Consider the following 25,350-nt stretch of genomic DNA (forward strand, 5'->3'; position numbering starts at 1 on the left):
TAAAGTAAAAATTTTGAGCGCGCTTTGTACAGAACACTTAAACTCTTGGCTTTCTGCTCACTGTAAAGATAAAAGTGGGTCGGGCATGGCGCTGGCTACATTAAAAGGTAACGTACAGGAATGTCCAGACATTTGCATGGTGTTGATTACATAGTCGAGGTGGTTTTGCCCATAACAAAAATGGCGTCGAAACATGTTAACCGGGTACAGTCACGTGGTCAAAGACCTGGCTGGGGGACAGTATGGCTTCAGATGACAAACGGATGTTATTATTATTCACTTCCGGGTGAGACTAATCGGGCGCCATCTTGTCTTGTTCGCGAAGAAGTAGAAGCATCGAAAGGGTTGGAGAGGTATTATAGGAACGGTGGCGATACGGTGTTCCGGAATCAGAGTGGGTAAGTGGTAGAGAACGATTAGGCGTGGGGACTTGCCGGGTCATTAGAACCTTCTTGATTTCCGTGGCGAAGGTAGCATAACTTAAACACGTAGGCTGCGTACGCTGCTTGGCGCGTCCGCTGGAACCTCATCTCCCTTAAAGCGGTGGCGTCCGCCCGACTTGGTGAATCACGGCGCTGCTCCCGGTTTAAAGGAAATGTTCGTATTAAAGAGAGTGCTCGCGACCTCTCCCTCTAACTGTGAGAGTTCCCTCTAGGAAGAGAAGGGAGTGATTGTTGGGCTCCCGACCGGCCGTTAAGCACTGCGCGTGCGCAGTGGGAACCCCCTTATGGGGCGGGGGTGCAGGGGAGCAGAGGAGGCGGGGGCCCGGACCTGGACCTTCTCTGCTGTGCACCTCCGACTCCGCAGGCGCAGCGAAGGGCAACTGTGTCCTTTTAACTACAGTTAGGTTCCTTAGTTTGTATTAACCTTGTGTTTTTAAAGTCATAGACGCTATGTGTAAAGTAAGCTTCGGGAAAGAAGGAGGTAGCTTCCAGCGTTTCAGTTTTATTATCCTGTGATGGATATTATTGTCATCTGAACATCATGAGTACTCGACACATTTTGGTTGTTGGTGGTTAATTCATAGAACAACAAAATAAACTTGGAATTTCTGATTTGAGTGCAGCAAGGCAAATGCAACAAAAACCAGGACCTTGAAGGTGTTTTGTAAGGTGTTACGTGGCTGTAGGTAAGGTAACAGTAAATCATTTCTTTTAAGATGGTCTTTATTGAGACTCTATGTTAAAATTTTGTTGTTGTTGTTGTTAATAGACTACTTTTTTAGGACAGTTTCTGATTTACAGAAAAATTGAGCAGATAGTACAGAGTTACCATATAAACTACCCCCCAACCCCCCACAGAGAGTTTTTCCTATTGTTAACATATATTAGTATGTACATATATTAGTACATGTACATTTGTCACATTGAATGGACCAATATTGACACATTATTGTTATTTAAAGTCCATAGTTTATTCACATTTCCTAAGTTTAAACCTAATGTCCTTTTTCTAGCCCAAGATCCTGTTTAGAACACCCTATAACATTTAATTATCATGTGTCCTTAGTCTTCTTTGGTTGTGACAGTTTTTCAGGCTTGTTTTCTATGACTGTTACAGGCTGAAAATTCCTACAGTGAAGACTTAACTTTAGTGCCTCAGACTATGACTGTATTTGGAGATAGGTTCTTTAAAGAAGTAAAATGGGGTCATTAGGGTAGGCCCTGTGTGCTATAATGGTGTCCTTATAAAAAGAGCAGTACACAGAGGGAAGACCACATTAAAGACAAAGGTAGGAAACAACCATCTACAAGCCAAGAAGAGAGGCCCCAGAATGAAAACCACCGTGATGACGGTTTGATCTTGGACTTCTAGCCCCCAGAACTATAAAGAAATAAATTTCTGTCGTTTGAGCTACCCAGTCTGTGGTACTTTGTTATGGCAGCCCTAGCAAAGTAATACAGTGACCTTGACAGTTTTGAGGGGTACTGGCCAGGGATATTGTAGGGTGACCTGCTATTGGAATTTGTCTGATGTTTTTCTCATGATAAGACTGGGGGGGGCTTCCCTGGTGGCGCAGTGGTTGAGAGTCCGCCTGCCGATGCAGGGGACACGGGTTCGTGCCCCGGTCCGGGAGGATCCCACATGCCGCGGAGCGGCTGGGCCCGTGAGCCACGGCCGCTGAGCCTGCGCGTCCGGAGCCCGTGCTCCGCAGCGGGAGAGGCGACAATAGTGAGAGGCCCGCGTACTGCAAAAAAAAAAAAAAAAGACTGGGATTAGGGGTCTTGAGGAAGAAGATCACAGAGGTAAAAAGCCTTTTTCATCACATTCTATCAAGGCTACATATGAACATGACTTACCATGTTGATACTGACCTTGATCACCTGCTTGAGGTAGTGTTTGTCTAATTTCTCCACCGTAAAGTTACTCTCCTCTGTCCACTCCCTCCTTTCCATATTGTACTCTTTGGGAAGGAAGTCCCTTTACACGAAGCACACTTAAGGAGTGGAGAGTTAAGCTCTCCCTTCTTTAGGGTGGAGTATCTACATAATTTATTTGGAATCCCTCCGCATGGAAGATTTGTCTCTTCCCTCCAATTTATTTATGTCAGTAAGGATTCAATAGATATTTATGTCATAATTTGTGTTATAATCCAGTACTACTTTATTTTGTTGCCCAGATTGTTCCAGTTTTGGACATTGGTAGCTCCTTCAGTTGTCTACTGTGCACCTTTGACATGCCCCCATCTTCCCCCTCCCCCTTTTTCTGAGCATCTTCTTACTTCCTGGCACTACAAGATGCTCCAGGCTCATTTTGTATATTTCTTGCCCCAGTTCTAAGAATCAGCTATTTCTCTAATGATCCCTGATTCCTTTCCTTTGTTAGAGAATGGTATTAGAACCAAGATAAGTGTTCTTGTCGCCACTGAGGGGTTGTTTCCTTTAGACTTTTTACATTTCTTTTTCCTTTTTTTCTTCCAAATTTATTTTTCAATTACCAACTTTTTTTTGGTATCTATAACCAAAGTATTCAATTCTCCAATATTTTTTGACTACCTTGAGCTGCAGACTACAAAGTATTTCAGTATATACTAAAATGCATGTCACATCAAGTATCAAAAAAGGTTACTACATTTCAAATAATTACAAGATTAACTTCGTTAGTGCCCTTTCCACCTAATCTGAATTGATCCAAATGAATTCTTTTTGACTTTGAGATCCATTACCTGGAGTGTAAGACTGAAATGGCAGGGGAGAAGAGGATTGTTGCGTTTTGTGGTTTCTGAACTTTGTGTTTGATGTGAGAAACATTTCATTATATGCACCAAAGGATGGGTGTGTTACTGTATTTCTTTGATTTTGCAATTGATGCTTAAGGGCTTTAGAACAAGCACTACAGTTTCATTCTCATTTATCTGTCACACAGTCTAGGATGACTTTTGCAAATATTAATGATTGTCATTTAAGCAAGTAATTTTAAGAACCTCAAAGCAATGAATGTTCGAATATAGAGTCTAAGAAATAAGATAAATGACAGTCATTTCTGGTTGTGTTAGTTTCTTAGGGATGCTGTACCAAATTACCGCAGACTGGCCTTAAAACAACAGAAATTTGTTCTTTCACAGTTCTCCAGGCTACAGATATGACTGAAATAAAGGTTTTGGTAGGTTCATGCATGTGTGCTCGACAGCCCTCTCTCTCTCCATCTCTCTCTCTCTCTCTCTCTCTCTCTCTCTCTCTCTCTCTCTCTCTCTCGCTCTCTCTCTCGCTCTCTCTCTCGCTCTCTCTCTCGCTCTCTCTCTCGCTCTCCTTCGCTCTCTCTCTTCTTTTCTTTTCTTTCTTCTCTCTTCTGTCTCTGCTCTAGGGGAAGATCCTTCCTTGCCTCTTTCTAGTTTCTGTTGGTTCCCAGCAATCTTTGGCTTTCCTTGGCTGTAGACCCTTCGTTCCAGTCTCTGCTTCTGTAGTCATGTGGCATTCTCCCTGTCTTGTCTCTTCTTCTAAAAGCACTAATCATTACTGGATTAGGACCCACGTTAATCCAGTATGACCTTATCTTAACTGGACTACGTTTGCCAAGACCCTATTTCCAAATAAGGTCATGTTCACAGTTAATGGGAGTGGAGGTAGGACTTCAACATATCTTCCAGGGGGACACAAGTCAATCCATAACACTAGTCAAATTCATAAACTAGATTTTTATAGCTCTGTGCGATAATGTGCATAATCTGCTGCAAACCCTGGTTGTTGATCTTTCTGTTCTTCCCAAATCCCAATTGTTTCCAAGGAAATAGCAATGAATTTAACCCTGTAAAGGTAAAGTCTTGTAGCCTGGCTCATCAATAATCACATTTCTCTAAACTTGAGAAATGGAGCTTAAGAATCTTTAAAATTAAGGCTAAAGGAAGAATGAATAAATTGGAATTGATTTTTGATGTTATAAAGTCAGAGTAGCAGTACTAGAGTGTCATCTTCAGTGTTGAATATTAATATATTTACTTGGTAATAAATTTCAGTGAATGAGTAAAATATTTTACCACTTAATATGGGCAAAGCACTTTGGAGAATTCAAATAACTATAAAGACATTTCCTCTGCCCTCAAGAATATTCTCGTTTGAGCCAAGATTTTCATGACCAGCTTCCTGATTCTTCATATCTTTAAAAATCTGTAGTAGATTTATTTAAAAAAATACACACTCATGGTTAAATAATTCAAAGAATATAGAAAGATAGAGAATAAAAAATTAAAATTAACTCATCTCTGTTTTCCCTCTCCAGAGCTTACCAATTTTAAGAGGTTTTTTGGTAATTTAGGAATTTTCTATACTAAATTGTGTTCTTCTTTAAAAAAAAGGAACTTCAAGTGGCATCATTATTCATCCTGTATCACATAATTTTTTTCACTATACAATTCATAATACAGTTCGTACATCAGTGTATGTCAGCATATAAAAGTCTACCTTATTCGTTTTAATGGCTGAATAGGAGTCCACTGTATGGTTCACTCTTATCTCACCTACTGCCCTTTGAGTGTCACTGAAAGCAGATGTTCACTGTTACGGACATGCTGCAGGTTTTTGAGTTACATGGTGTGTATGCTCATCCATGGTTTTAAGTCCTTGAAGTGGAGTTGCTGGGTCAGAGGGATGATTATTTACAATTTTGATAAAATACTTTAATGCTAACTTGTCTTCCAAAAAGACTGAACATTTGGTGTTTTACCTACACCTTTGTTCAACACACCCTCTGTAGCCAAATAAAGTTTCTCACTGCAGATTTAATTGAAGCATTTTATTAAATAGCTTCTAACTTCTTACTTCCTTGACTTTTACTGTTACCTTCTTTGCTGCGTTTTATTCTGCTCTGTTTCTCACAATTTCACATCCTTTCCATATTTTTCTCAGCCTAAGTGTATCAAACATTGTACTTGAATAATACCTTCTATAAAAACTTTAGGGGGAAAAGAGCTTTGGAAAGCATGGTAAAACTAGAAGCGGTTGGTTTTAACAAACAGAAAAATGGCTACAAATAATACAGATCACTCTTGAAAATATGCAAGTAAAACCTCTTTGTGCGTAGGAAGTTTTTGTTTTGTTTTAATAAAAGCTGCAACCTATGATATTGTGAGAAGTAGGGCCATTCCAGAGATAAAGTGAAATCTGGATTAAGTCTTTGCTTTAAGAGAAGAAAATGGAATTGAGTAGAAGTGGATTGGCTTGATCACCTGTCCCCACCCCCAGCTGTAAACTTGAGTGCTATCAAAAACAATACTGAGAAAGTCTTAGTGGTGATACTGACCACTACTTACTGAAGCTTTCTGTGCCAAGTTTTTATATGTTTCCCATTTAATCCTCACAATAACCCTATGAGGTAGACATTTATTACATTCACCACTTTACAGATGAGAAAACCAAGGATTGGAGAGTAGTTAATTTTCCCTTATTCACACAGCTGGTGAGTGGTATAGGCAGGCATCATGAACCAGGGCTTGTATTCTTAAGTCTAGGTGACAAGTGGTAATCAGAAAACTTAAAAGGGGAATTGAAAACGTTGGCCGTGATAACCATTAAACAGGAGTAAGTAAAAGAAACTTAGTTTAGAGTGATTTCTAGAAAAGTAAATCTATGTATTGGAAATGATAATAGGGAGTCAATATACATCATTTTCATCATTAAAGTGGTTTTATTGTGTGCACATCTATTTGCAACTCCAGTAGGCACTGTATAGAGCTAGTTATGATGCCTACATTGTATGAGTTTACAACCTACGACAGAAAAATCTATGCACTGAACTCTGATGTGCCATTAGAGCTTTGGAAAACATAGCAAGCTCTGCTTACACCAGCTTTTTTGGTTCTCCTGTATATAGGTCAACAGCTTTCTTATCATTAACCTTTAAAAGTAAACAGAGAGAAAGAAGAACCTATAGACCATTCGTTTATTCATTTGTTGTTTAGTGACTGCTGGTCACTTGCTTTAGGACAGCAAGAAGCTGTCTGGTACCTTTGGAAGGTAAAAAGATGAATACATTTGTCTTTCTATCAGCTTTAAAAAGGTATTAATCTGGGTAATAATCTGGGGACTTCCCTGGTGGTCCAGTGGTTAAGATTTTGCCTTCCAGTGCAGGGGGTGCAGGTTTGATCCCTGTTGGGGAGCTAAGATCCCACATGCCTCATGGCCAAAAAACCAAAACATAAAAACAACAGAAGCAATAATGTAACAAATTCAATAAAGACTTTAAAAATGGTCCACATCAAAAAAATCTAAAAAAAAAAAAAAGTATTAATCTAATGGGAAGAAGATGAAACCGTGTGAGGGACAAATTGTTCTCACCTTGCTGATGTAATTTTTAAACTTAGAATTCCATAGAAAAATCTGAATTTATTACCTTATTTGTACCATTTAAGTTCATATCAGATGGATGAAATCTTTTAAAATGTTTGTTGTTCCTTTTTTTCTCAGCATATATGACAATTCCTAAATTGCTTGACATTATTTTGTATTGTTAATGAATTGTTCAAGTAAATAAAAAAGATATTTTTGAAAGAAAAATGTTTTTAAAGCTTTGCCTTCTCATTTCTGATGTACCTGTTTCCCTTAACTTTAGAATGGTAAATCTTTTCTCATTATAAAATTAATGGAAGAGAAAGTTCAAATTAATTTGGAGATGATCACATTTCTGTGTTGCATCTCTAGAATTTATTTTTATTAGTTCAAATAGCTCTTCATAATTTAAGTGCAAACATACACTTTTTTTCTTTTTTTCAGGGCATAAGTAATCTTGCTGCTATGCTTCCAAGCTGTAGTTCTGAATCAACCTAAATTTTGAACAGAAGGTGAACCTCTGAGGTCAGTCAAAATAGCAGTTGGTATTTCTTCTGGGTGTTCCTCTTTATTTATTTATTTGTTACCTTTTAATTAAAGTTTTCAAGAGTGCTAATGAGTTATTGGTCTTTAAAGGGCTTTAAAGGTATAGTTGGAGGGCTTCCCTGGTGGCACAGTGGTTGAGAATCTGCCTGCCAATGCAGGGGACACGGGTTCGAGCCCTGGTCTGGGAGGATCCCACATGCCGCGGAGCAACTAGGCCCGTGAGCCACAACTACTGAGCCTGCGCGTCTGGAGCCTGTGGTCCACAACAAGAGAGGCCATGATAGTGAGAGGCCCGCGCAGCGCGATGAAGAGTGGCCCCGGCTTGCCACAACTAGAGAAAGCCCTCGCACAGAAACGAAGACCCAACACAGCAAAAATAAATAAATAAATTAATAAACTCCTACCCCCAACATCTTAAAAAAAAAAAAAAAAAGTATAGTTGGAAAAGAGGAGAGGAAAAAAAGAAGAGAGAAAATCGGAAGAGAGATTAGAAAAAGAAGTATTTTTAGCTTGGAATTGATACCCAGTACAGCTGTTGGTCTCAAGTGTGGTACTATTTACTGCCTATTTTGCCATATTCTAATAATCCCATTATGATAGAATATATTAATACAACTAGAAGATACGTGCACTTGACTCATAAGTAAACAAGGTATAACAAAGGAATGCATCTTTCCTAATTCACAGTGTTCTTCAGTTGAGAGGTCAGGATCTGCCATTGACAGAACTATAACATTCTGAGAATGCTGCAAAGACTGTGGTTGGAAGCTCTAAGAGCCTGGATTGTAGTAGCCAATTGTATTAAATTTGGTGTCTGTTACTTCCTTAATATCTGGCTTTCCCACTTTTTGTGACCTTGCAATAAATACTAAGGTGTAGTTTTGTATTGTTTTTAGAATAGAGGAAAGGGTCAGTCTGAAAGGATTCATTTAGTAAACATTTATTTAATGCTTGCTATGTGCTAAGCCCTGGGGTACAAAAATGAAGAAACATACTCTGCTTACTATGTGTGTCATTGGTTCTTGAATAGGGTTGTATATCAGTGTTGGATGAAGTACAGAGATAAAATGACTGTAAGCATTTAAAACTTTTTATTATGGACGTTTTCAAACTAGTTTACAGGTAAGTAAACTAGTGTGATGAACCCCTCTGCCCCCATACTCATCACCTGGACTTAATAGGTATTCATGTATGTTTTTCCCCTCTACTTTTCCATGTTAATTATATGTTAAGAAACCTGGTCTCGGTTAGTTCCCTGGTGGTCTAGTGGTTAGGATTCCGGACTTTCACTGCCGTGACCGGGTTCAATCCCTCGTCAGAAAACTGAGGTCCCACAAGCTGCGTGATGCGCCCCCCCGCCCCCCCCAAAAAAGGAAAGAAAACATACCTGGTCTTGTGGACTGTCTCACCTTCTAGATTTGTCTGATTGTTTCTTTTGATACTATTTGGCCAGTACCTTTGTCCCCTAATAATTCCTTTACACTGCAAGTGAGAGCCGAAAGCTCAGTTGGATTCAGGTAAACATTTTTGGTGAAAATATTCATAGTGATTCTGGGGACGTAATTTTGTATCTCGTGAGGAGACACTTAATAATCTGTAGGGCTGATATTTTGGCAACCTTTGAATTTTTGATTTCCCATCAACTTTTCTTCTAAGATTGCCTGAATCAGCTGTTTTTATTAGGTTTGACAGTATGGCAATTTTCTAAATCTTTTCTACCTTCTGCATTCATTAACTATAATTTATAAGGAAGAGTTTTCCTTCATTAGCTAGAGCTATTTGGTTACCCTCTTCAGTAAGCCTTGGTTTGAGGGAGGCTAAATCACTTTTTTTTGGTAATCTTTAAAATAATTACATTTCCAGAAAGTTATATTGGGAAAAATTAGATTTTTTTCCCCCTTTTGAGCTAAATTGAATAGAGCTGTGCTTGCTCCCAAACTCTTGACATCAGCATTAACATGAAATTTTCTACTCTTGCTTGCCAACTAAAAAATTCCAGTTGCCTTTGGCAACCTTTTGAGCAGAATTTTAGAGTTCTGATCACATAAATGTATCATCATATAATAATTTCTGATATGTGAGCTTTAACATTAAAGAATTCTCATTTTTAAACTATGTTTATTTTGTTGAAGACAGAAAATCAGATACACTTTAAAAGTCAGGATGTGGGATCAAGGAGGACAGCCTTGGCAGCAATGGCCCTTGAATCAACAACAATGGATGCAGTCATTCCAGCACCAGCAGGATCCAAGTAAGGAAACAAATTGAATTTGGGGAGTGGGGGAGGGGGTTGTATAGAGATGAGTGGGACATAGGCACTGGAATTAAGGGAGGTAGAGTTGGGATTGGTTTATTGGATCATTTTATGGTCAGATGTTAATTTTTTCTTGTACATAATCTTGCCTAGCATGCCTATTAGGGAAGGGATTTCCCTTTGGAAGATTTCCTCAAAGAGTAGAAAGCTTTATGTAGATTTTAATATTTTTAAAACTGATTTAGTTCTTGTTTTCTAAAGGAAGAGGAAAGTCTTTCTTAAATGTGTTGCTTAATCATACTTTTGTTAATTCGGAATCTTAAAATTCTATGTAGATCATAGTCAACTGATGGTATGCTCTATCATTTTAAAATTTCTCTTTAATATGGAATATTTCAAGCATGTACAGATGTAGAAACAAGTATAGGGAGCCCCCATTTATTACTTAGCTCTAGCAGTGGTTAATTCATAGCCAATTTTGTTTAACTGATAAGACCCCTTCCACTGTCCTGCCTTTACTGGGTCAATCTTATCCTTTTTCTTTTTTTTAATAGCTACATAGCATTCTGTTATAGGACTGTACTGTAATAAATCCACTTTTAGATGATAGATTGTGACTTTTTACCTTTTGAAGTCATTCCCATAATTTTGTATATGTACCATTATTGTCCAATTATTTTCTTAGGAAAAAAAAATCTAAGAGCTAGGTTTGATAGATCACAGTTGTACATTCAAAAGTTTTAGATGTACATTGTCAAGTTTAACTTCATTTTCATCAAAATATATGAGAATGTATTTATTTAATCTTTGCTAAACTGAGATGTAAAAAACTATCTTAATCTACTTTGTTTACTTTATTAATAGAATTAGATCTTAAAATGTTAACTATAGATATTTGATGAAAGGAGGAACTTTAAGACAGCAGAAACAATGAATTTTGAATAAAGAATGGCTAAGAAGTTGTTAAGGAGATATATTTTGACTAGAGAAGGGAGTTAAAGATGCTAAAGAAGGGTGACTGAGAAGGAACAAGAATAGCTATCTATCTTCATGTGAGGTATATAGGATCCAGAGTAGACCTGGATGGGACCTGTTAGAGAAAGAGTGAGGTTAATCAGTTGTTTTTATAGTGGTTTAAAAAAGGAATAAGAGTTTTAAAAAATTCAGTAAACTTAAGGTGCAGGGAATAAATTTTCTTATGAGTTAATATTAGAAATTGGTTAAGAGTGTTTTTGTGGATGTCTTAAGTAATTTTCTGAATGTCTTAAGTAATTTTTATTATTTTGTAGCCTGAATATGGGTTATGTTTTTGTATTTTTTTCAACTATAACATTCTGTAATATTTTAAATCTATAGTAAGGAATAACTGAGAAGCTTGTTTTACATAGAGGCACTGTTCTTTTAGCTCCTACATTCTGAATGCCAAATTCTGCTATGTTAAATTATGTTAGGCCAGATTGACTGGGCTGCATTGGCTCAAGCTTGGATTGCCCAAAGAGAAGCTTCAGGACAGCAAAGCATGGTAGAACAACCACCAGGAATGATGCCAAATGGACAAGATATGTCTACAATGGAGTCTGGTCCAAACAATCATGGGAATTTCCAAGGGGATTCGAACTTTAACAGAATGTGGCAACCAGGTTTGTTGTTTATGTTTTCCAAATTTTAGGACTATTTTTAAAATAAAATGAGGATTAAAATTAATTTGTTTAATTTGCTTAGTTTTATGACTTCTTGAAATTAATGCTTCTTAAAGACGAGGCAGTTTCAATTAAGATTTGACCTTGAAATTTTGTGGTTAAAATTATTCTATACTCATCTGCTAGCATTGTGGCACTCAGTTTGATTCTTTTCTTGGTTCTTCATTCCTAGGCTGACAGGGGCTGGGAACACTGGAAACCTCACTTGGCATCTAGGGAAGAGAGCATTCTATGTCTCTCTGTTGCAACCTCTGGCCTTTTCAGCAGCAGCACTGGCAGAGCAAAACATGTCTAGTCTCTAATTAAAGAAAAATTGTGTCACTATGTGACAAATTAGTCTGTCAAATATACTCTGCCCCTTCCATCCACCCATCTCTCTCTTCCCTTTTTTTCAGATAGTGAAGATCTTCCATAAGTTTTTATCTGTTTATTTTTGTTTGTTTGTTTGCTTTTTTACTTCACAGTATGATTAGGTTCCTTGATGCTAGTTCAGTTTTCTATGACTTGTGTTATTATTTTTAACAGTCACTTCACATTTTTATAGGTGAATCTTATTTTGATTATGCAAATGGTGAAGTCATAGCTCCTTTTCCTTATTAGTACTTATTATTGTTTCTCAATGTAAGAATGGAAGACTCAGGAAGTAATCCTCTAATATCACTTTTAAAAGAATAGCGAATATTCTAATCTTTAATACTGGGAAGTAGTTCATTTCTAGTTTTCTGGAGTCTGTGCCAAATTTTCCCACATTTGAAAATGTTTTGGTTCCTAAGTTCATCAGTGATTCACCCTGGCATTCCCACTTCCCCACCTTTACTGTGCTGGTGTTCTTTGTGTCCCAGGCAAGTGGTTTACCTCTGTGTGCCTCAGTTTCCCTTCCTGAAATTGGCAAAAATAGTACCTGATTTCTCCCTACCTCACAGGGATGTTGTGAGGATAAATGTGTTCATGGAAGAAAGAAATTATATAAAAATCTCAAGGTATTATTTTTATGGTATTGTTACTGAACAGAAATAGAAAAATTCAACAGAAAATTGCTTTGGATTTTGTTATGTTCATTAAAAATAATTTTGGGCATTTGGTTTCCCTTTGTTTAGGATATGAATTAGAGTGGAAGTTAGCTCATTCGAATTATTTATTAGATTAATTCATTGCTTATTTTTAAGATATGCAAAAGAAATTGGACCAAGAAGTCATAAATTTTTTAATCTGTTTCTTTACTGAAAAATGTAGCTTTCTTGAGATCTTAAAGATGTGTGCTGATTTTGTTATAACCCCTGTTGAATGTTTTTATGCCTAAATCCTGAATAGAATGGGGAATGCATCAGCAGCCCCCACACCCCCCTCCAGAGCAGCCATGGATGCCACCAACACCAGGCCCAATGGACATTGTTCCTCCTTCTGAAGACAGCAACAGTCAGGACAGTGGGGAATTTGCCCCTGACAACAGGCATATATTTAACCAGAACAATCACAACTTTGGTGGACCACCCGATAATTTTGCAGTGGGGCCAGTGAACCAGTTTGACTATCAGGTGAAAGATATTTTGTTGCTTTAATTTTGTAGATGTGCACGTAATCCATTCTTTGGAGGTGTCTCATCAAGAGTACCTAAGATATGTGTCTCACTTTTCAGTCTTGTACAGATAAGCACATATTATGTCTCAAAAAAGTTATCAGTTTTTGAGTATTAAAATCATTAGATTTTTATTTTCTGGTTTTTGATTTGCTTAGGAAAATGGTATAAAGGATTGTTAGGGAGAAATTTGGATAAAATGAAAAATGTATAAGTGCAATAGCTATATGATGTTTTGTTTCCTAATTTATAATTTCAAGATGGTACCTTTAAATATTAAATAAAGTTTAGAAAATGCACGGTAGTTGAATACATTATTTATCAAAAATAGATTATGGTTAAGACATGAATAAAATACATGAAGAACATAGATCATCTTCCTAAATGCAATTCCTTCTGCTATGTAGAGTTAAGACATTTTCTAGTGTTGTCATTTTTTTTTCCTTTCTGACATGACATGTTAATGGAATTGTACATAATTTTCTTTGTAGCATCTAATTCATTCCTAGGGACATAGAACTCTATGGGGAATAGTGTCATTAAGAGGGGCTATATTTTCTCTCATCACTCTGCCAGGGTCTACCCTTAAATTATAGTGCTAGGTGTCATTTTGAAATAATTGATTGCAATCGTTACCTTTAAACTGAGCTATCATTTAAAATTTTGGAAAAAACCCATATGTTATTTCACTAATTGTATGGATAATGGGCATAATCGTAAACAGTCTTCATCTCGAGACAGTAATACTCTTATACATATTCAGATACTTTTTGTATATGAATATTTGGTATACAGATAGGACAGTTCCTGTTTGTTTTGAAAAAATGTAGTAGTGGGGAGCTTCTACTTACACAACATTTGCTTGGTAGATCCCCATGCTAACAAGACAAAGAGCTCTGTTGGCATCTATCTGGCTTAGAAAAGCCTCTGAAAATGGCAAAATTACAGAAAAAATATATAATGTAATGATTCAGTAGCTTTTATCTTAGCTTAAAATAGATATTTCTTGCAAGATGATAGAAATAAGTTTATAACTAGGAAGTTGGAATTGATTTAAAACTTTTTTTTCCTGTGATTTTCTAGTTACAGAAAAACTGACATTTATTTGATTTCTTGGTAGTGGAAGGATTAGTTTATAAATGGATTCAGAATGAAAAAGCTCATTTATATATCCTTTTTTATACTTCTTGAATATAGTATATTATCAGCTGGATTTTATATGGCTCTTTGCATTTACATAGGCAGAAAATCTTCATCTTTCTTAAGAAAAGTAAGCCTAGGTTATTGGGGCTACAGAAATATCGGTGGATGTTAGAACCATGGAATTCTTGGATTTGCTGCACACATGGATTTCTACTGTCCCAGTTCATAACACACGTGTGTCCCAGAGAGTATATTGTATTAATGTGAAGAAAAATAAACTGCAATACTCTTTCAGCATGGGGCTGCTTTTGGTCCACCGCAAGGTGGATTTCATCCTCCTTATTGGCAACCAGGACCTCCAGGACCTCCGGCACCTCCCCAGAATCGAAGAGAAAGACCATCATCGTTCAGGGATCGGCAGCGCTCACCTATTGCACTTCCTGTGAAGCAGGAGCCACCACAAATTGGTAGCTATTTAAGTTTAGTGAACCACAATTGGCATGATTTTTTGATCATGTAAAAAGGATGTTTTATTTTCTTAAATTGTTCTAATACCCTGATATGTTAGGAAACGATACTATAAAATCCTATCATTTTATAGTCATAAACCTTAAAATTACAAAAAAGATGCTATCTAAAATCTTTAAAGTTTTGAATATTTTTCTTTAAAATGAATCTTTACTTTAAACTCCAGATTTTGTGATGAAATTTAAATTTATTGTGACCATAGCATGTTGATATTTCTTCAATGTTGATAGCTACATTATGCCAGTATATGATCAGTTCCCCCTTTAAAACCTCCTGTTTGTTCTCTCTCTATGAACTCTTTTCACTCTCAGTTCATCTGATAATACTGCTGTCAGATTAATTTCTTTATTTCACTTTCCATAGTTTTTGGCAGAAGATTTTAATTTTTTTTTTTTTTTTTTTTTTTTTTGCGGTACGCGGGCCTCTCACTGTTGTGGCCTCTCCCGTTGCGGAGCACAGGCTCCGGACGCGCAGGCTCGGCGGCCATGGCTCACGGGCCCAGCCGCTCCGCGGCATGTGGGATCCTCCTGGACTGGGGCACGAACCCGTGTCCCCTGCATCGGCAGGCGGACTCTCAACCACTGCGCCACCAGGGAAGCCCAAAATTTTAATTTTTAAATAACTTAATAGAACTAGTTTATTGCAACTGACAAGTTACATATGTATGTTCCTTTTTATCTGGAAATCCAAATCTAGCACTTAATGGACATTTAAGTCTTTCTCTTTTTTTATCACAAAGTAGACATTTTAGGAAGATTCTAACTTCTGTTTTAACTTAAGTAATAATATTAGTTCAAATGAATTCTTACTGTGAAGGCTTGTGGTTTTGTTTAATTCTGTTTTCACATTTTAGAAAGCAGCATAGTATAACAGTTGGCTCTGAAATTAGCCCACATCACTACTTATTGTCTTTGTAACCTTGAGCACATCACTTAATCTCTTTGAGCCTCGCTTTCCTCGCTTAAAAAGAGATGGAGTAATAGTAGTGCTCTTTTAGGGCTTTTGGGGATTAAATGAGATGATGGACTTCCCTTTTGCCTTGCCACATTATAACCATTAAGGCAGTGTTCACTCTTGGTATTAAAAGTGATGATTTTAAAGAAGAGCGTTACGTTCAGTGGATTGTTTTTATTACCACTGCCTTGCTGGAGAACGATAGTATTTGTCACTAGCACTCAAACTACACCAGAATTATTTTTTTTTAAGTTACGAAGATTGTAGAAATTTAAGAATAAGAAACTCATGCATTTACGATTTTTACTTAGCTGACTTAACGAATATTTTGTCCCACCTGAAACAGATGCAGTAAAACGCAGGACTCTTCCAGCTTGGATTCGAGAAGGTCTTGAAAAAATGGAACGTGAAAAGCAGAAGAAGTTGGAGAAAGAAAGAATGGAACAACAACGTTCACAATTGTCCAAAAAAGAAAAGAAGGCTGCAGAAGATGCTGAAGGAGGAGATGGCCCTCGTTTACCTCAGAGAAGTAAATTTGTAAGTAGACACTCCTGACATAAAACTCCTTGTGATATCTGTGTGAAAAGTTAATTGACTTTTTCTGTCTTATTTGACTTGGTGTGATAATCTCTAGGTCCATCCATGTTACTGTAAATGGCATTATTTCATTCTTTTTTATGGCTGAGTCATATTCCATTGTGTGTATATGGAATATTACACATGCACACCACATCTTCTTTATTCATTCATCTGTCAGTGGCCCTTTAGGTTACTTCCATGTCTTGGCTACTATAAGTAGTGCTACTGTGAACATCAGGGTGCATGTATCTTTCTGAATTAGATTTCATCTTTTCTGGATATATGCCCAGGAGTGGGATTGCTGGATCATATGGTAACTCTATTTTTAGTTTTTTTAAGGAACTTGCATACTGTTTTCCATAGTGGCTGCACCAGTTTACATTTACAATTTACAAATATCATATGATATCATTTATATGTGGAATCTAAAAAAAAAAAAGATACGGGCTTCCCTGGTGGCGCAGTGGTTGGGGGTCCACCTGCCAGTGCAGGGGACGCGGGTTCGTGCCCCGGTCCGGGAGGATCCCACGTGCCGCGGAGCGGCTGGGCCCGTGGGCCATGGCCGCTGAGCCTGTGCGTCCGGGGCCTGTGCGTCCGGGGCCTGTGCGTCCGGAGCCTGTGCTCCGCAACGGGAGAGGCCACGGCAGTGGGAGGCCCGCATACCACAAAAAAAAAAAAAAAAAAAAAAGATACAAATGAACTTATTTATAAAACAGAATAGACTTACAGACATAGAAAAACTTACAGTTACCAAAGGGGAGGAAGGGTGGGGGGAGGGATAAATCGGGAATTTGGTATTAACAGTACTTAACAGTACTTAATTTGGGATTAACAGTAGTGTAGTACTTACACTACTATAAGTAAAATAAACAACAAGGACCTACTGTATAGCACAGGGAACTTTGTTCAATATCTTGTAATAACCTTTAATGGAAAAGAATCTGAAAAAAATATATGTATACTGAATCACTTGCTGTACTCCTGAAACACTGTAAATCAACTATACTTCAATTTTAAAAAAGTATTGAAATAAATAGATATTAATTTAGCTTATAAAAAAGTATTAGAGTAATGTCCTTAGATTACTTTCAGTAAGTATATTGGAGATTGTTTTTATGTATGTATTGTTGAGGGTAGTAAGGAGAAAGGGGACAGCAAATTTGTAAAACATTTCATTCCAGAGAGAAGTTATTCATTGGGGTGCTAGATAATAGGTTTTACCTTGACTCAAGAACAACTCAAAGAACAAATCTGTGTTCTTTTGTTGTAGTACAGCTAACTCCCTAGTGATGGACTATAAAACAAAACTATACTTACACCAAAGGATGTAATAACTTTCATAGTTTTTGACATAGGCACTGAAAGTAACATAAAGTTTTAACTCTTTAAATCTCCATCAGTGGGCTTCCCTGGTGGCACAGTGGTTAAGAATCCGCCTGCCAGTGCAGGGAACGCGGGTTCGAGCCCTGGTCCGGGAAGATCCCACATGCCACGGAGCAAATAAGCCCGTGCGCCACAACTACTGAGCCTGCATTCTAGAGCCCGTGAACCACAACTACTGAGCCCACGAGCCACAACTACTGAAGCCTGTGCACCTAGAGCCCATGCTCCGCAACAAGAGAAGCCACCGCAATGAGAAGCCCACCTACCTCAGCGAAGAGTAGCTGCTGCTTGCTGCAGCTAGAGAAAGCCCGTGCGCAACAATGAAGACCCAATGCAGTCAAAATAAATAAATATTAAAAAAAAAAATTCCATCAGTTAGATGGCATGAGTGGCTTAGAAATTTTTTTGTTTAGCAACAGTATGCTCCTAGGTGGTATGACAGCCACAGCACTGGCCAGTATGCAATTCAGGAAATGGTTCTTCCTCCCAAGGCCATTTTCTGCTTCAGAAATAAGTCTCAAGGACAGCAAATTAACTAGACTTAAGCAGATTGGCTTTGCTTAAATTCCATGAGTGCCATAAATTACTTTTATTTTTTAACAAAACAGACATGCCAAAGATGTGATTTTATTCTGGGTGTTATTACCAGTAAGAAACAACAGGCTGCCACTATTAAAGTTTATCTTTAACAAAGAAAAAAAAAATTCAGTCTTTACATGAAATAGTGGATTTTCAGGTTTGATTTTTTTTTTTTTTTTTAAGTGTCAAAAAACTGTTTGGAGATTATCCTCCCTCTCCTCCCAGATGCCTTTGGACTTGTGTCACATGTATCTTCCCCTGGTTCAAATAGTCTTTCCATAGTTGTATTTAGGTGATCACCTTGTCTTTTACTTAGTAGGATTGTTAAGAGTGACTATGGAATACTTCTTTGCCTAAAGAAGAGTCCCCTTTTTAAGGTATGCTATCTGGATACTGAAAACCTAAAACCATTCAGAGAGACAAACTGCTGGTATTTCCTGTATCTGAAGTAGACCTCACTTCTTGCTTATCTGTCTGTTACGTAGCTTAAAAAAGCAAATTTCACTAGCCAGCTGAGATCTGGAAACTGACTTTAGATTTTTAAGTCACATGATTTTAGGTAAATAGCTTACATTTACAGCTGTAAAAATTACACTGAATAATATGACTGTGGTGCATTTATCCAAAATTCTACATGCCACTCATGTCAGGACCATCATATATAATGGATATTAATTAAATCAGTCTCGGGGCTTGATGTGCTTCTAGTTATTTATAAAATAAGGTAAAACTTAACTAAGGAAAAAAAATTGAAAAATAATTGAAATTGATTCTCGTAAGTCATCTTGTAGTCTTAATATTTCCTCTCAGGTAACATTTTAAATATCAAATGAAATCTATAGCACAAAAATGTAATTTAGAGAAATTTAATTTTTATATATCTGTTTCATAGACTTTAATTTGGGGTTTTAAAATAGAATATATAAGATAATTATTTTATATTATAAGCATGAATTTGGGTTACCCGAAAGTGCTATTATTTTTTTAGGATAGTGATGAGGAAGATGAAGACACTGAAAATGTGGAGGCCGCAAGCAGTGGAAAAGTCACCAGAAGTCCATCTCCAGTTCCTCAAGAAGATCAAAGTGAACCAGAAATGACCGAAGAAGAGAAAGAGTATCAAATGGTAGAATGTTAAATTTCTTACCTTTACCATGTACAGGCTTAAAAAAATTTTTTTTAAATTGAGGTATAATTGACATGCAACATTATATTATAGGGTTTATTTTGTTTATAATTTTTTTAAATTATTGGTTGGCTATCTTAAACTTGAGAGAGAACTTGTGAAACAGTTATAAAATGTATATTTGCTGGGTGATAATGTCTGCAAAATCCAAGTAACATAATACGAAATCACAGCTTATAAAGCAGTTATTTAAGCACATTTTTAATTAAATGGTGTTTTACTGCATGAGACCCAAGAGAACATTTATTATTTATTATTTTTCTAAAGTGTGTTTTTTGAATACTGAAAAAGATGAAAAGGCTGCATAGAAAAATAAATTTAGGAAGCACTGGATTGAACACAGTTAAACGTATTTCTTCATTGCAAGATTTCTCAAAGCCTTCAGTGTCTATAATGTGTATTGTCAGTTTCTGAGATTGGGAATATAATGTGCTGCGTTTCTCATATTGAAAGACCAGTGATATTTGAAATGTCTAGATGAAGCTGATTCAGTATACTCTTATTTTAGTAGATGAGTAATCTGAATCCCAGAGAGGCCCACATTTGGAACAGCTGTTGGTAGCCAAACCCGTGGTAGAATCCAGCTCTTAACTTCAAGTCTATTGTATGCTGTGCTATAGTAATCAAGAAAAAAAGGACCTTATCTCACAGAATGGAATGACTGCCTTTTTGTTATTTTCCTTGTTTTTTTCCCCTCAAATTTTACTTTGAGCTGAGGGTTAATATAAGTTCCTAAGTGACATAAGAAACTAGTATTGTGCTGCTTACTACTAATATTATTAAATGAAGGGATATTCCTCTCAAAACACTTGTGGAAACTTTTATTAATAGGGACTTTAAAAAAATATTTTGTCTCTAGAATTAGAATTCAGTTTCTCTACTATACAGATAAATTCATATGTATGTTTTTTAATCTACATGATTTAAAAATTTTTAAAGTTTTGATAATATAATAATTTTCAAGATACTCTATTCCTTGGAATAGCTGGTCTGATCTCTTCTCTAAAAATGTTTTATAAAATGGCTTTGCCTTTTAATTTTTTTGAAAATGTCAAACTGTACCAGTAACTATAATAAATTAGAAAAAAAAACATATAAAATATCCTTCCTTAGATGTTGCTGACAAAAATGCTTCTGACTGAAATTCTGCTGGATGTCACAGATGAAGAAATTTATTATGTAGCCAAAGATGCACACCGGAAAGCAACGAAAGGTATATTGTGGGTGTTCTTGGTTCTCTTTTTCTGGGGGTCTTTTGGTTTTGGTGGCTACTTTGGACTTTTTTTGTTGTCCTTGTTGAATTACTAGCAGATTTTGAATATTCTCTTGCATGTTTTAACTCTTTGGGAAAGGTTAGATTTGTAGGCACCATATTAAAAACTATACAGATATTTTTGTTTTATCCAACCTACCTGAGCACAGATTAGCAATTTTGCTGTTGTCCTATAAAATGTATTGTGGAAAATTCTTGATGTTCAATTTCACCTGATTTTTTTTATATATATAGATACCATGGTATTGGTATATGATTTCTAATACAGTTAGTTTGCCTAATGAATTATGAACCTTCAGAATTTTCACAGTTTACCACTTATAATTTTTAAAGAAGCAGCTAATGTCCCCTCCCCCCTCCATATTTTTAGTAACACTTAAAAAGTATATTGAAAGAAAAATTTAAATTATGGGCCATACCTCAAAAACAAAAATACCAGTGTACTGGTCAACATTTTTCCTCATTATCAACCAATTTCAGCTCACAGCAGAATTATAATTTCAAGGCCAGACATGCTACTGGTTTAAAATGAATGTTATGTTTTTAATGTTTCTTCTCTCCCCAAAAAGCAGCAATAGTAGTAGATTTAACAATACCATAGACTCTCATGACTATGAAATCGTGGCTATTTGTGTTAACATGTTGTTCCTGTTGTTGATGTGATACAAAGCTCCTGCAAAACAGCTGGCACAGTCCAGTGCACTGGCTTCCCTCACTGGACTCGGTAAGTATTCTCCTTATTTGTGAGAGGGCCTTAAAGGGAAAAATCACACTTACCTTGTCTCTCTACGTGTTCTGTTTTGAAACTGTACTAGTCCTACACAGTTTATAAAATTTAGGTTTTAGGGTTATAGCCTCTAAAAGGTTTGCTTTTTTTGTTTTTTGTTTTTTTTAAACACTAAAGCATTCACAGTGGGATTATTATAAATGTGGTGGCTAATTCATAGTTTATTAGTACAAGTTATAATAGTTCATAATTTAGCCATGATAGCATTTAAGCTCACTTTCAGAATTATTACATGCCTTAGGGAAAAACCTATCCACTAATGCTCTTAAGGACCTTTATTTAGATTGTGTTGCAGCAAGTCAAGTTTTACGTAGAGGAAAGGGTTTATCTTACAGCATGATAGTAGTGATGTGTTTGTAATTTGCAATTTGCATGATATATTATCAAGTATATAAGAGCTTGAATTTGCCTTTTCCACATCATCATTTCAAATTAATATTTGTGAGGGTCAACAGAAATGGGTAAAACCAAATGCCCATGTGATTTTGTTATGATTACTATTTAGATCACTTCAGGGTGGGGAGCAGTTTTAGCACCATACCATTTTTGTATCAGTGAGAATTACAGTATTCCAACTTTGTTAGGAAAAAAATATTTAGCATCCCTTGGATTTCTAAGCTTTGAACAATGAAAGAGTTAATTTTAGAAATATTTTCAGGATCATCATAAATTTGAGTAAGGTAGTTTGAATTGATTATGCTTTAGTAAGGCTTTGTTACTGCCCTATTAAATGGCTTTGTTGGTTAGCATGGACAGTAAGACAGTCATTTTCAAGATTCCCTTATGGTGAGAAATATATGAAATATTCTTGAAAGATAAGATACTAAGTATCAGTTTTCTTGAGGATTCTGTGTTCTCCTTAAGCATTGTAGTTTATACTCCTCCCCACCCCGAATAAGCATATTCTTCCAAGAAAAGGCAATGAAAAAAGAAATGCGCTTTCTTCTCGGACCTTAAAAAGTTTTTAGTGCGTAGAATAATTTTTACATATGATAGACTGGGCTTTATGCACACAGGTGGACTGGGTGGTTATGGATCAGGAGACAGTGAAGATGAGAGGAGCGACCGAGGTTCTGAGTCATCTGACACTGATGATGAGGAATTACGGCACCGAATCCGGCAAAAACAGGAAGCTTTTTGGAGAAAAGAAAAAGAACAGCAGCTGTTACATGATAAACAGATGGAAGGTATATCTTTTAGACTCAATGTTTGTGCAGTTCTGTTCATATTTCTTTTTATTTTATAACCAACTTAAAAATACCAAACGATAGAATCAAAGGCTAGATTATAAATAATATGTGATGTAACTGAAACTAAGGTTTTTTGGCTCATTTGCAGTTTTTATCAAAGTTAAAGTCAAAATTGATTGTAAAAAGTTATAGTTTATAAAAGTGTTTTGTTTTGGGAGACATTAGTTCCATTGGCTGTAAGTTAAGCTATTTCGTGTATTTTTATTTCTTATTAAAGTTCTTAACGGGACTACCCTCGTGGTCCAGTGGTTGAGACTTCACCTTCCAATGCAGGGGGTGTAGGTTTGATTCCTGGTCGGGGAGCTAAGATCCCACGTGCCTCAAGGCCAAAAATCCAAAACATGAAACAGAAGCAATACTGTAACAAATTCAATAAAGACTTTAAAAATGGTCCACATCAAAAAATCTTTAAGAAAAAAAAAAAGTTCTTAAAATGAAAAGGCTTTTGAAAGGGGAAATATATTGTAAACTCAATGAAAAGTAATTTGTAGCTAGCATATTTAAGGATAATAGAGGACTTTTTAGAAGGTTTTTTATGTAAAATGCTGTACATGTGTACAGTTCTTAGTTTATATAATGATACTAGGAATAATGAAATAATATTTATTTAGAATTTCTTTTTTGAAAAATCTTATTTGGACAATTTGAGAAGTAATTATTAAGAGTTAACAGCCAAAAATTTCCTATAAATTACTTACCTTCAAGTTGCCTTATTGTACAAAAGGGGGAAATCTTTTCTTACTTGCTTTATTGTACCTCTACACTTCGGTACTCTATTGCTGTACTGTCCAGGAAGGCAGCTAACTGCATGTAGCTATTGAGCATTTCAAATGAAGCCAGCCCAAATTGAGATGTGCCATAGATATAAAATACACACTATATTTCAAAGACTTTACATAAAAAAAAGCAGAATATCTCAGTATTCTTTTTAACTGATTATATGTTGAAATGATAATATTTTTATATGTTGGGTTAATAAAATATGAAAATTAATTTCACCTGTTTCTTTTTACTTTTTAAATGTAGCTGTTAAAAAACCCTGAATTGCTTATTGCATTCTGTTTCTGTTGAACAGTGCTGCTGTATTTTTGTAGTCTGGTAGCTTGAAATTTGGTAGCATGGGAGTTTTTTCATTGCACGTTTGCCTTTCTTACTGTTTTTGTCTTTTTCTGTTTCAGAAGAAAAGCAACAAACAGAAAGGGTTACAAAAGAGATGAATGAATTTATCCATAAAGAGCAAAACAGTTTATCACTACTAGAAGCAAGAGAAGCAGATGGTGATGTGGTTAATGAAAAGAAAAGGACTCCAAATGAAACTACATCAGTTTTAGAACCAAAAAAAGAGCATAAAGAAAAAGAGAAACAAGGAAGGAGTAGATCAGGAAGTTCCAGTAGTGGTAGTTCCAGTAGCAATAGCAGAAGTAGTAGTACTAGTAGTACTGTCTCTAGCTCTTCGTACAGTTCTAGCTCAGGTAGTAGTCGCACTTCTTCCCGATCTTCTTCTCCTAAAAGAAAAAAGAGACATAGTAGGAGTAGATCGCCAACAGTTAAAGCCAGGCGTAGTAGGAGTAGAAGTTACTCTCGCAGAATTAAAATAGAGAGCAATAGGGCTAGAGTAAAGATTAGAGATAGGAGGAGGTCTAATAGAACTAGCATTGAAAGAGAAAGACGAAGAAATCGAAGTCCTTCCCGAGAGAGACGTAGAAGTAGAAGTCGCTCAAGGGATAGGCGAACCAATCGGTCCAGTCGCAGTAGGAGTCGAGATAGGCGTAAAATTGATGATCAACGTGGAAATCTTAGTGGGAGCAGTCATAAGCATAAAGGTGAGGCTAAAGAACAAGAGAGGAAAAAAGAGAGGAGTCGAAGTATAGATAAAGATAGGAAAAAGAAAGACAAAGAAAGGGAGCGTGAACAGGATAAAAGAAAAGAGAAACAAAAAAGGGAAGAAAAAGATTTTAAGTTCAGTAGTCAGGATGATAGGTTAAAGAGGAAACGAGAAAGTGAAAGAACATTCTCTAGGAGTGGTTCTATATCTGTTAAAATCATAAGACATGATTCTAGACAGGATAGTAAGAAAAGTACTACCAAAGACAGTAAAAAACATTCAGGCTCTGATTCTAGTGGAAGGAGCAGTTCTGAATCTCCAGGAAGTAGCAAAGAAAAGAAGGCTAAGAAGCCTAAACATAGTCGATCGCGATCCATGGAGAAATCTCAAAGGTCTGGTAAGAAGGCAAGCCGCAAACACAAGTCTAAGTCCCGATCAAGGTAGTATACTTTTTAAAGTATTTTGTCTGATTTAAAAAAAAAAAAATTGACTGAATTTATGCAAAGTTGAAAGTGTCCTTTCTCTCTCTCTCTTTAATGAACTCAGTTTGGTACTTGATAAATGATCATAGTCTTAAGTAATTTTAGAAATCCTATATAATATTATTTATTTGAAAAATTGCAGATTCTTTAGTATAAAATACATTTTTATTTTTAAATTTTATCTTTTCCCTTTCTTTTTTTCAGATCAACAACCCCTCCCCGTCGTAAACGCTGAGGAATGATGTGGCAAGAATGCCATGATGTTTAAAAAATTCCATGAGTTTTAAGGGCTTGTCTCATTATAGAGGCACATTGTGGCTGTGTAGGTGAAACCAGAATTTTTTTTTTTTTAATCTGTAAATAGGTGTACTTTTTCCAAATGCTGCTCCAAGTTACTTAATAGGATTTCTTTGTATTACATTTTTTCAAAAAATAGTGCATAATAAGACTATAAACATGCCATTCTCTTTCAGCTGTAATGTTCTTAAAATTATTCTTGAATGTACTGTGATGTCAATAAAGCTCTTTAGTTCATTTTTGTTAA

At 36.2% G+C, this 25,350-nt stretch overlaps 1 protein-coding gene across 6 annotated transcripts; it reads left to right on the forward strand.

Moving 5' to 3' along the window:
• PNISR (PNN interacting serine and arginine rich protein) lies at nt 1-25,350 on the forward strand. Of its 6 annotated transcripts, none has more exons than XM_007101127.4 (13): nt 1-107; nt 7,206-7,286; nt 9,440-9,558; nt 11,013-11,201; nt 12,573-12,796; nt 14,276-14,447; nt 15,809-15,999; nt 18,992-19,129; nt 20,303-20,402; nt 21,133-21,186; nt 22,266-22,436; nt 23,678-24,764; nt 25,011-25,350. In XM_007101127.4, exons 3-13 carry the CDS (start codon nt 9,471-9,473, stop codon nt 25,039-25,041), a joined length of 2,445 nt encoding a protein of 814 aa, XP_007101189.1. In that variant the 5' UTR covers nt 1-107; nt 7,206-7,286; nt 9,440-9,470; the 3' UTR covers nt 25,042-25,350. The 6 variants fall into 6 exon arrangements, with proteins under 6 accessions (XP_007101189.1, XP_028350424.1, XP_023975065.1 ...); XM_007101126.4 differs by lacking the exon at nt 1-107 and adding an exon at nt 293-398; XM_024119296.3 differs by lacking the exon at nt 1-107 and adding an exon at nt 293-398 and having other exon boundaries at nt 9,444-9,558.

This window comes from Physeter macrocephalus, chromosome 10, assembly GCF_002837175.3.
Source record: "Physeter macrocephalus isolate SW-GA chromosome 10, ASM283717v5, whole genome shotgun sequence".
NCBI classification, from domain to species: domain Eukaryota; kingdom Metazoa; phylum Chordata; class Mammalia; order Artiodactyla; family Physeteridae; genus Physeter; species Physeter macrocephalus.